We start from the raw sequence: 13,141 nt of genomic DNA, 5'->3' as shown, positions 1-13,141 counted from the left end.
GAAAAATATCTGCTATCTCTGTGGTTCCAGCTGCTTAAATGTGTATTTGCTGGCAAGACTTGCATCACCTGAGGGCTGGAGCTCTAGTAATTTGTAATAATTGTGGAGGACGTCTGTGATCTTAATCCCATGCAAATCTGCCATGTCTATAATTTGTAAAGATCCCACCACAAAATGCTATCATATTTTGCCAAACATAAGGTCACGTGATGGTATTAGCTCTGTGCGAATCAGAATCTCTGTAAGTTTGAGTCATATTTTATTTAACATCTGTTTTCTGTCATCAGACAATTGAAAACTTATGAAATTTAATTGCGGCTCATAATATGTTGAAACAGCTGTGCTGCGACATCGGCTATACTGACGTTGAAAATGAGTGATGACAGAGAAGGTGAGGAGCAGTGAAAGGTTGTCATACTCAAGTACAGACACAAAGCATCTGTTACCTGATCGAAATGAGCTGCAAATGTGTGTTTATTCTTGTAACACCTGCAGAAAGTGTGCAAATGTGAGGTCCAAAGAAGGCTTGAGTCTTCAAACATGGTAAAATGAATGTAATTTTGTTTTTTGACACAAGAGCTCCGAAAACTACGGCTGCAATGATTTCTTAATTGTAATGGATTAACCATTTTTTTTCCTACTAAAAATGCCCTACATTTGATGGTTCACCTTTATGTGTGATCATTTACTGAAAAATGAAAAATCTTGGAGTGAGCAATGCAAACAATAGCAAACAATACAGTGGTTAGTTACCTAGTTTGCCAACTTTCTCTGTGACGTTGTCCTCTTTTGTGTCAAGGGGCCATGTTACCTTGAATAAAATTACTGATTTAAATATTGTAAAAAACTTTTGAGATAATGTAAGTAAAAATATGATATAGGTCTAGTTGTCTTTTGACATTTTAAGACAGAAATGCTGCCTATTATTCCTTTAAATCTATAAATATTTGACTCGTACACTATTTGTGTCAGCACTGTACTTTCCCTCCATATTTGTGCAGATGATGGTCGGAGCATTTTCGGGTGTATTTTTGTGTGTGCCCCCTACTGTGAGAGAGAGTGTGTGTGTGTGTGTGTGTGTGTGTGTGTGTGTGTTGGTGAAAATCCTCTTCTTCAGCTGATAATGACAGCCGGCTGTGTTTGAATGATTCATAGCTGAATACTAATGAGACATGCTGCAGATGTCTTGGAGGAGCCAAGCTGTGCCCTTTAGGTGTCACTCAGCCCTCGGGGGTGTTGGTCACCTGCACATGTCGCTCTCACGAATCCCAACTAACAGGGACATCATGGTAAATACCAACCGATGCAGCAAATTCTTAATTTCCTATTTGTTCCGGACTTGATTTAACCTTTCTAACTTTGTGCGTTTATGACTATTTATGATGCTCGCACAATGCATACTTGATGGAAAGTGATATGAAGACCTGATTGAAATAGATTAATCATTTCTGCAGACGCTCTGCAATAGATTAGTTGTTTGGGAAGAGAGTAAAACAAGATCTATGAGAAGAAGGTCACGGTTAGAAAGAACATCAGCATTGTGCATTGGAGGGAGGATTGGGAGTTGTCTAGCAACAATAGGGAGCAGCGTTGGCCTTCAAAATGTGCTTCATCACTCTCTTCCTCTACTTGTCTCCTCCTGTGCTCTCTCTCTTGTCTTTTCTTGTTTTGTCTTCACGGTCGAATATACCTGATGCTGCCTGGGCCTAGCATGAGTCGGTATCGATTTCTCTTCCCTCTGCTCTGTTGGTGGGTGTTTGACGCAAGAGTTCAGGGACCCACGGGGCTTTGTTGTGGCCCTTTTGTTCCTTTTCCATGTCCTCACCTTGGCCCAGCCTATTCGAACATCACAAAAATGCTATCTCTGCGTGCCACCCACCTGACTCCCTCTGAATATTGCCCTCACAGTGTCATAGTCTGGAGCACACAGGGCAGTCATGACTTTCCACCGCTGGAGCAGCAGTATGCACTCAAATCTCAGCCAAGTCTTTAAATGATGAAGAAAATATCCCAGTGATGGATTTCAGAGCAACTCAGAAACCCATGTATATTTAGCAGTTTGAAATGTGGAAATTCAACAGTGGACTAATGGAGTTTAAAATGGCTGTCGATGTAGTTACTTGAATGAGATTAGAGCCCAGAGTACCTATAATGTGCTGTTTACTGCTTTAAGCCAGGATAAGTAATTACCACGTTCTCAGCTCTGTAAGATGGAGTCTGTAGGTAGTTGTGTGAGCAGCGTATGAAACCAGTGAAGGATTGTGATGTAAAGAAACTCCTGAGTTTGTATTTTACATGTGTTTAGTAGAGCCTGATGCCATGAAGTCATTCTATTTAAGTCCCCTTCCAGTCAAAAATGTGTGTTACTTCTTATTGCCTCAATTGAATGTGTACTGTGTAGAATAATGTATATGCATGGTTTGACAGCAGAAGGCTGTCCCTCATCTGCATTAAGCTTACATTTTCTCTGAGTTTACTGAAAATCTGATTTTAAGAGGCGGACCTACGAGTGAGATTTGTGACATCAGCAATAGTTTGGAAGCCAATCCTGCTCTGATATAGAGCTCAACAGTGAGGTTCCGGAAGTGAAAATGCCATTCATATTCTGCATATAGATTTTGATTATTGGCCATAATGTCGTAACCATCCAAAGTAGACTTACCATGAGCTATCAGATTGTCAAACGATGATATATGATCCTGTAAAAGCCACAAGTCCGTATGATATCAATCTTGTTTTGAGAAAAACATGTTTTATTCGCGATGTCATGGATAAGTACTACACTACCCACAATCCTATAGTGCAACAGCGATGTCTCTGATTGGTGGAGCTCGCTGTTACCATGGAAATGTTTACCAAATCCGCAAATTTCATGTTAGCTAGTTACTGCTAACACTGAACTCTACGATCGTTTACCACAGAGCGACCATGATTTCACTTTCTGACCTACTGCGTTCATTTAGTGATGAGGAGAAGAGTTTATTAAGGGTTCAGCCGAACATGAAATTTGTGGGTTCGGTAAACATTTACATGGTAACAGCGAGCTCCACCAATCAGAGACGTCGCTGTTACATTCGCAATGGTTTATGGGATGAGTAGTTGCTTTACTCTTAAGATAATTTTGTACACAGTCTTGTACCTTTGCTTTTTTCTCAGTTTTCCAAAAAAAAAATTGCGCCGAATTAAATGTTTTATGTTCACGATTCATCTGCTAGCTGATTGGCTTGGTTCCAGGCCTAAAACTCTTTATATAAGGATTTTTTGAAACGTCAATGGAGTAAATGAATGGCAAATTCACTTCCGGAACCGGAGCCATTAAAAAAGTGGGCGGTCACTGTTGAGCTCTATTCAGCATACACAAGTGTGATGTGGAGACCTGAAGCCTCCAGTGCACATTCACTAATAATGGACTTCACAGTGAAGTAGGAGATATCCTGTTTCTAGCAGTTAATCTTGTGAAATGAAAGAATGCTTGCATATTTATATATTCTGGAATTTTTAATGAAGGAGTAGCTCACATTTTTAAGAATATTCTAATGTGGGGATTTTACTGTTTTAAAAAAAAAACCCTGTCAGACACACATTAGAATATGTCTTCATATGCCTTAATACACGTGTGAAGGAGATATTTAAAGAATCAAATGCTATTGATGTTTTAATTACACAAATAATTCAATAATAATCTCTTATTTTTCAGTTTATTTTTCAGTGTTCTGTTCAGTACAGACTGAAATGTTCCTAATACATTTTTTTGCCTTTTTACACTGACATTGCCTTTTGGCTAATATACTGTACACAACAACAATTTGTCTGCTGTAAGATAATATTGGTTGATAAATTGTCCCAGCAATATGTTGGTCCAGCTCTATAATAACTAATTCGGGAATGTATTAAATATTTTAGCCTAACCCTCATCTGGCAAATGCATTAGCCTGTTGCTCAACACTTTGGCAGTAATTTGTGCTTGGTGGATTTTGTTATTCTGCGGTGATTAAGTACAAGGGTATTTTATTTGTCATTATACAACGCAGGGTTGCAAAACAAAATGAAAGTTTGTAGACTCCATTATGCTACACAAATAACAGAATATATACACAGTAAACAGGTAGTGTATATTTTCTGTGTCATGGTGTATGATAGCAGCAGCAACATGATGGTAGAGTAGTTTGCATCTTTATATCAAAAAGTTCTGCATTTGGGAAATGCAAGCCCTGTAAACATCCCTGTCATATTTGCATGTATGTCACCCCCGATAAGCAACAATGAGTTTGCAGTACAGGAATATGAAAGATATGTTTAAGGTATTTTACAAACAGTGTCACTATAACAGTTTATCCACCAGAGGACACTGACAAGTTTATTTTTATACATAATAGTGCATTTTAATTTAGTTCCAATACTTCATAGAACAAATGTAGTGATATTTTGTGTACATTTAATGTGATAGGCCTACATTGTTTCACAGATTTTTTAAACGATCAGATATCTCTCTTTAGGACTGTCGGCCAAATAAAATATTCCGTGTCAAGAAATTACATTGACATTTGTACAACTGATGGATTAAGCAATGAAAATCATCGATATTTGCAGCCCATCAGTTGATTTTACCTCACTGTGATTTCACTGGTACTCTACTCTCTTAACATACTCTTAACTTTCCTAGCTTTGCTTAAATTTGTGCTGCAACATTCAGCCATCGTAATGAATTCCAGGCAGTGATCAAGCCCTGCAGACCACTTAAATGGAAGCTGCTGGCGCCAGTTCCCACAGCTTCTGCTGTATCCTCTTTTCCACGTAAAGTATGTATTACTGTCTCTGGGAGTTCAAGGGTCGGCTTTTATCTCCCTATGCTTTGTCCTGTACGGTAACATATTCCTGGTGCTTGTGTGTCAAATCCTCTGCTTGGGATAGAGCGGCCTGCGTCTAGCTTTGCACCTGTGCCTCATTCACAACGAGTCACGTCTGGTTTTATACTGTCATTATCATAATCATCGTATTACGCTTCCTTCTCTGACACATAATCGCTTTAATTGGACTGAAGCTAAAAACGTGGCAATTTTGTGATGGATAGGAGATGAGAGAGACATTTGGCAGTGTTGAACTAAAAATCCTCTGTTTCCTCCTAAGTAGGCTATATGAATAGGTTTAGGGGTTATGGCTCTTTGTCAGTGTGTTTGCATATTACCTTTTGAATTAAGAAAGCTAATAGTATTTCTCTAGATTTGACAGCAGTCTTTTGCTGTAGCCATTTTGTGCATGAGTGTCTCGTTTCTGTCTCACTTAACACCTGCCACTGGCCTCTGGAAATCTAATTCACGACAGCTCAAGGCTCATCATGACAGAAACACATGTGCTGCAAATCTGGTATGTCAGTCAATTCATTGCAGTCACATCCTATTGATTTTAATCACCCCTTCACTGTAGCAACCCTGGCAGATTTCAACTTTCTTATCCTGATGCTGGAGGAAAAGTAGGTTTGTGGTAATACTACAGCAACATCAATCTGCATTATCGATCTGCTGCCTCGCTTATTATAGAACAGACAAGGCTGTGCTATGATTGTAACCAAGACATATTGAGGAGAGCTCTTTGTGCTTCTGTGTGGTTCTGTAATAAGACCGAGGGGAATAATTAAATCTTTGCTTTGCAATATTTTCTTTTTACATTTCTTTTTTTTTCTCAGAGGAAATCCAGAGCTACACAGCTCACATCAAATTGAGAAGGACCAAATGTAAAGCATGTTTTACATTTGCTGGGTCTCTTGGTTAGCTTAAAGCTGTTACATTCTCAGCCACATTTTGCATGATATCTGTGCCAAGCCTATCATTATCAGTATTAAAGTACCAAACTCAATGTGCAGAGTTTTGAACAGCAGCAGGCCAGCTGTACAGACACATATCACAGCACCCTTCACATTGATTTCAAATTCTGCTTTTCTGGTGGCTTTTGCCTACAAAAGCTAAAGTGATCCTTGATTTTCTCAAGAACGTTTCCTCTCGCCGCAGAAAGTGGTGGATATAGATTTTTACTGTCTGGAGTTTGGGCCATTTCAGACTATAAATCTCAGCCTCCTGGCAGTTTTGTCAGTCTAGTGCCCATCCTCAAGTTTGTCCTGCGTACTCTTCAAGGACTCAACTTTACATGAGCATGACATTTGTGTCCTGCTGGCCGCTCTCTGCACCCATCCCCAGGCTTTTTGTTATTGGATTAGAAAAGCAGTTCATCATAGGAAAAAAGTATGTATTTGTCAATATGACTGTGTGTGTCAGAAAGCGCTAGATATTATGCAGTAAGTGTATCTACATTTTACCCCACATAGTTGGTATGCATCTCATTGGGATTCCTCAGTGTGTGTGTCTTGGCACAGTACATCTCCATATGAAGTGACGTTTATATTCCTGTCATTTCTTGTGTACAAGTACGGCTAACACTCTGCTGGAATATAAACTGAGTCAGAAAGAGACTGTTAAACTGAGCATCTTTCTGATGTCGCACATGCACAAACTGTGGACAATGGCAGCGTGCGTCTTTGTGGGGTGGAGCAACTCTGAGTGAGCAATTCTGGTAGCACCTTGGCCCGCGAGCGCTGTCTCTGCAATCACGCTTCCATTGAGGGCAGCCTTTCATCTCGGGCCTTTCACAGAAACCTTTCAGAAGGAGAGAAAGAGAACGATGGAAAGAGGGAGATCAAGGGGGAGAGAGTGCAGAGGAAAGGAGAAGGGAAGTGCTTCTGCAGCCCCCAGCGCTCGTCTCCGATCCACACTGTGAATAAGCATGCCGCTGATGAAGAAGAGTGCAGATGTTGAAAGAAAGTATAGTACAGTGTGTGTATGTGTGTGAGGAAGAAAACAAGAGCAAGGGGTGCAGTTAGTAGAGCTCTTTTGTGTGTGTTCACTGTGTAATATGTCGCCAGCCTATTTAGGCCTCTGCGATATTCTAACTTCAGCGTGTCATATAAACACAATCATCAAGGCGTGATGCTACAGCGGTCGAATAGTTTTGTACAGTTTCAATACAGTAGATTACAGTATAGTACTGTGATGCGTCACTGAATTGGCCGTGGAGGTTTGTCCGTGCTGAGCCGAGTAAAGCTGCAGGTTGAGCGGATGGACAGAGGGTGTTTGCTGGCTGTGCCGGGGGAGGGGATGTTTGATGAGGACTACCAGGTGTTCATATCTGATGGGCGGGGAGTCAACCAGGTGTTGGTGTTGGGATGCAGGGATCCTGCTGCAGAAGGTAAGCATGGTTTCATCCCCCTTGAAATTCAACACCTGTCACTTCTCTTGACACGCTACCTTTTTTCAAAACTGAAACCTTTACCTGCGCCAAAGTTTGTGCAGCTTTCAGGTGGGAACTTTGGGTTTGTGGAACTCAGGAAAACTAGGTGCTCTTTTTTTTTTTTTTTTTTTTTTTTTTTTGAGACACAAACTTTCATCTTTTTGTTGTTTGCTGTCATCAGGTTTGTTAGTTTTTGCTTTGTGTAGCATTTATCTAAAACAAACAACTGGCAAGCATTGCTGAGTCTCATAAATCATTTAGGCCTACTTTGTCTGCCAAGTGGAGCCTGAGAGAACATTTCACACAGCAGTGTGAAATCGTTTTTGCTTTTGGATTCTCACTGCACTCATACCCCTCTCTGTCTCTGTTGTTACTGTGTGTTTGTGTGTGTTTATTTGCTGTGGTCTTTTATGATCTGGCAGCTTCTCTGTGCGTGCTACGGAGCTCATTTGATGTCCGTGAGAATAATTTGAAGCTTGAGTTGAGTCGAACTGAAGGGATGCTGTAGAAATTCGAGCTGTGATTGATCATCGGAAAAGGAATGGGAAAGGGATGAACAACTTACTGTTTTCCTCCTCTGCCTTTTTAAAGTCATTCTCTGCCTCCTTTCCTTTCAAAGTCCAAGGCTATACAGTGAGGCTAATTAGCATGGTCCATAGACTTTGAAGTGGGAGAAAAAAAAACCCAGATATCTTGTAGAAAAATGGGGACCGATTGTAAAGCGGCTATCTTATCTCCTTTCACTATTATGATAATAAATGTGAAAACTGCCATCAGAAGGTTGGGAGGAAAGACAAAATGTCAGGAACAAATGTCACTTCCTCTCTGCATCCACCCTCTTTATGATCAGCCTGTATGTGACACTTACAATGCAATCCGAATATATATTTGAATTAATCCCACCAGCAACGCATTCACAAAGCAAACATCTGCTAGAGTTTCCCACTACTATATTCTGCATGCGCATGGAAATATAATGGTAATGACTTCCACCTCTGCAGCATGACAATCAAACGCTGTTAATTAGTTCTGGCACTATAGCACTCTCAATCAGGAGAAATTCTCTGCAGCTACAAGCCGTCATGGTGAAAGTCCCGGTGTGTATACATGCGTGCGCGCTTGTTTGTGTGTGTGACCGTCCTGATTGTTTTGTTAGATAGTGATTAGAACAATTATTTATCATGATTATCAGCCTTGATCATTTGAGAGGGATTTCTTCTTGCTCTTTTAGCAGCTTATATCAACAACCTCAGATGGAGGATATTTAATTGTTTATTTTGTTGTAATTAATGTAGCAGAAAAAGGATGATGTGTCCGGCTGCCTTGAGAGAGAGACAGAGTTTGTCAGGCCCAACCACAGGTATACATATTGTATATGTATGTAGTATAGAATATTTTTAAAACAGAGTGTTTTATCACCATTTCAGAAATGATATATTATGCCTGACGATACACATCTAAGTGCATATTACATGACCTTTCATGTACAATCAGCACAAACGTGCAGGTGTAAACAGGAAAGGGGTAAACTCAGCGCACAGCTACTTAAGTAAGTTAAAGAAATGACTATAAACAGGTTTTATTTTCCAATTTGCTTTAATTTTATGGATTGAAAATGATGAGGCAGGGAAACGTGATATGCACCAACAAATTTATTTGGAACAGTTGTGTGACATGCACAAAAGTAATTTTACGTCATGCATTTCTCTTTCTTGTTTTATCTCTTCTATCTCATGTTTGAGCAACTTTCTGTCCTGTAGATGGATATCTGTTGTTGTCTAAGTTCTCCAAGAATTTGTATTAATGTCTCCACAGTAGACCAGTTCACCTGAGAAGCCACTATAAATGGTCAGTGTAGAAATACACGTCACGTGTGTGTCAGGATGGGGGTGCATGCGCAGAAAGAATGCAGCCAGAAAATAATTAGGTTGCATTGTTTACATGTGACAATTTTTAATTTGATCAGTTCATGAATAGATTTAAACTATTCCTCTGCAACTGAGAAATGTCCTTCTGTTTGGGTCTGTTTGCTGATTGAGATGTTTATATGGCGTATTTTTTATTCTGTATGCGCTTATAAACAATTGTAATCAGGATGTTAGGCTCCATATTATCACTGCTGTTGTATTTTTAATGTCAGCTTGTGTTGACAACAGAACATCCATCCTTTATATGCACAATATCATGCTCCGAGTTCACATTTGCCAATTATGCAACACACTAATAAGCCTCAATTAGGGAGTGTCTGCGTCATCATTTTACAAAAGGTCTGTTTTCAGTGACCTAAAGCAGCGTTTACATGTATAGGAAAGGCCAAAACACATAGAAACAGCTACATTTTGAAAGATACTGGTGTACGTGTAAAAAGGGGCCTCACATTAACCTGAGAAACCTTCCTGCCACCTTGATAACAATGCGTTCATGGTGAAGTAAAACCCTTAATTTCCATGACAAAGCAGTGTTGATGCGTCACATGCAGCTGTGGCCTGTTCTCTAAACCGCCAGGATTCATTTTCTAAAAGATTTGAGAGGAATTAAGACAACAGATGACTCAGTTCCCTGTCAGTCATCATCTGGGTGACAGACTGAGAAATGTCTCTTTGTTTCGAAAAACAAAGTGAAGCAGGGCACAACTAAATGAAAGACTGATATTTTGCTACGTGTGACAGCAGAAAAAGAGAGATTGGGAGACGGTGGGAGGGATGGCAGGAGTGTGCATGATTGAGATAAGCGACGGATAGATGGGGAGCCAGGCAGAAGTCCTCTCCCACACACTGGGATCCCAGAGATACCTCCCACAGAAACTGTGAAGCAGACCGCAGTTGCACTGTCACGCAAGGACATATGAAGGACATACGAGAGAGAGGCTGACGGTACCTCAGTGACAGAAACAGAGCGCGAGAGAGAGTAAGACAGACTTACCCTGCACTGAATGATAGCCCTGTAGCTCATGTCCCCCTCATAAAAGCCTATTATTGCTCATTTTAAAGGACAAATTGAAAAGTAAAACCATGCTCATTTTAAAGAAGCGAGCAGAAGCACTTTACACTAGCTTTTAAATAAATTCCTCTATACATGGTGATGGATACTGTGATTGGTAATGGCTCATAAATACAGTTTCATTTGCCATGCTACTAAGGATGGACGAAACAGTAAAAACTACAAGCACAATATGATATTTTTAGTTACAAAAAGGACCTTCCTCTGCCTTGAGAAGTGACTGATTCCTCAAACAAGTGCTTTCCCTTAGGTGTAGGGATGTTAGACCTCTCTTTCAGATGGGGACTTCAGTTGTTTGAGAGCTGAAACAAGGTTGGTATCTGTTTAAACATCTGTTTGATGCTTAGATCTGAAATATACTTCCAAATGGTATTCTGCATTACAATAGTTGTCTTTGCAGCAGTATTCTGTCATTATGATTCAGTCACTTCAATGAAGGGTCCATCGCCTGCATGTATTTTCTCAGATCCAAATGCAACTCAGCTTATCTAAATTAAATGTACTGCTTCGTCCATCATTACAGTCTAATTGCAGTAAGATATAACAGGTCGTATTACAGTGAATGTCAAAGATTCAAATGAACAAGGTTCTGTGAAAAAAAAATCTTTAATTCAGATTAACATGGCATCTTTTTCAGAGTCAATCCTTTTCTTTCCGAGCACAAATCTTTCTCATCCCCTGAATTCTCCGCATGACTGTTGAGCTCTAGTAAGTGGCCATGTCAACTGATCAATCAGTTGGTCTGCCAGTCTAACACTTTGGTCCAGATTGAATAATCCCAACAAGTATTGGATTGGTTGGCATGACATTTGTCTCCATCTGTAGATGAACTTGCATTTTCTGTTGACACAGAATTTTGGGGCAGGATGTAGTCAGGGACCATTCTGAAGCATAAATTGACAGTATATTATTTATTTTATCAATAATTTGCGCCAGGGAGCTGACATGGAAGTGTCACTCTCATTGGTCTTAACACTTGATGACAAATGTCTTTACATTCAGTTCTAAGTATCGTACTTTATTTGACTCGTGAAAGTTGATCAAGAAGTTTAACTATTTGTAGCTGAGGGTGACAAGCTGTGTTAAAAATATTCTGAAATGGCCGATGGACGGTAACACCTCTTTGCTCATTACACAAAGCTATTCAGATAATTCAGTTATTCATCCCACTAGTGGATTTAAATATTTCTCTATTTCCTGATTTCCATTAAAACATATTTTCTTTGTGGTGGAATAAGCATTAAAGCCTTATGGGCCTGCTGTAGTGGCCATAGATTTTGGTCTTGACTCTTTTTCTGTTTCCCATCCATTTCTCCACCCTTCCTTCTTCCCCTTAGCTTCCTCTCTCTTCTACATCTCACCCACCTTGGTAACCGTATCCATGCAGCAAAATGTGGGCACGGCCACAGGAGATGGTCTTTGATTGGTATTGAGATTGGCATTTTTGATCCAGAATCACATTTGACTGCATACTACAAAGTTCAGTGTTATTTTCCTGGCATGCACCAGTTAGTATGTTAGCCATGTCTCAGTGGCCCTCATTTTACTTTTTCCCTGTAGTCAAACAGGCAGAAGATGCAGGCTAGACTGCGCCCTTGGCTTTTCTCTCTGCTGCAGAACCTCATCTGGGAGGCGAGTGGTTCTGATTGGGGAGGATGGCTCCCATGGGCGAAGGGCTGAGATATCCTCATCTCCCCACTCGCCGTCCTCCTCCTCACCGAGTAAATCTGGGTCAGACCTTGCGTGACGGACAGCCTGCCATTATCACCACTCAGACACACAAAAGGGAAAGGCCAAGAGCTGGAAAGTGCTGGGAGGGTGGAGAGGAGGGGTCGATTGAGAGGAAGAGGACAGAGTGCTTTTCCTCCTTTACCTCGATTCTCCCTGTGGCAGAGCACCAGGATTGGTTGGTGTCTGGTCCTTCCTCCCTTTGACACATCCACACTCCTTGAAAGTAGAGGCTTGTTGCAGACATGAACACACATAAGAAGATCACAGTACTGAGCCAGGAGACTCAGTAATGCCATGAGTGCATGATGTCTTGCTTTACTTTCGTGTTGGATTTTTGGAAACAGGTCTTCGTAGGGTTTAGGAAGTGCAGGCTCTCATTTGTCAGATTCTCGCTCTAATAGCCTTGACTTGTACTGATTTTCTGGTTCACTACACAGGCTGTCATCGCGTGATGTTGAGATGACAAGGTCAGGCGCAGCCTCTCTATTTCTAGACTGTCAACAGATGACAGGGGTCGGACGTAGACCTAGCCTCGCTTCTCTGTTTCCCTCAATTCTTCCTCTCACATTCATATTTTCATCCCTTCTATAATTTCTTAAATCTGACTCTTTTACATTTACATTTTTTTTTCTTCTGATTCCCTCTTCATCTCTTTTCAACCATGTTAAATGTCTCACCTTTTACCCTGCCATCTCCCTCGCTCAGTCATTATTAACACTCGGCACACTCTGCATGCTCCCTAATTTGCTCTGCCAGTGACACTGATGTGCAGTCAGGTATAGGGAGACAAACAAGCAAATGTTAAGCCTTTCCTGTGACCTGAAGAATTTAGAGTTGATTATACCAGCTTTTAGTGCTCCAGGTAAAAACTCACTGTCATGTACACACCCTATCATTGTGTACCTCCCATATTTCTGAGGGTGATCAAACATATGCATGAATCTCTTCACGTTCCACCTCTTCTCTGCAACCACCTGGAAATCAGATCTCCTGTTAGATATTCAGTCGGGTGAAGAAGCATATCACGGTTCAGCAGAATCCCGTGGTGACCAATGCGGGTTTATGGAGACGGATGAGGAATCTGGGCTCCAGAGGGGAGGTTTAACAAGGATAGATGGCAGCATTTGATCGG

General features: G+C 40.7%; 1 protein-coding gene across 5 annotated transcripts in view; it reads left to right on the top strand.

Moving 5' to 3' along the window:
- Window positions 1–13,141, top strand: part of srcin1a (SRC kinase signaling inhibitor 1a) — a 117,641-nt gene that overhangs the window by 16,174 nt on the left and 88,326 nt on the right. For 2 of the 5 annotated variants that reach the window (XM_030406527.1, XM_030406526.1), the window contains exon 1: window positions 6,366–7,236. The exons of 2 other annotated variants lie outside the window; for them this stretch is intronic. In XM_030406527.1, coding sequence (XP_030262387.1) covers window positions 7,107–7,236 — 130 coding nt within the window. In that variant the 5' untranslated portion in view covers window positions 6,366–7,106. Of the gene's footprint in view, window positions 1–6,352; window positions 7,237–13,141 lie in introns of those variants that run through there. One more of the 5 variants, XM_030406521.1, reaches the window with a different exon arrangement.

Source organism: Sparus aurata, chromosome 23, assembly GCF_900880675.1.
Source record: "Sparus aurata chromosome 23, fSpaAur1.1, whole genome shotgun sequence".
Taxonomy (NCBI): domain Eukaryota; kingdom Metazoa; phylum Chordata; class Actinopteri; order Spariformes; family Sparidae; genus Sparus; species Sparus aurata.
Note: the sequence above shows the minus strand (reverse complement) of the source record. Positions and strands in the feature narration are given on the sequence as shown.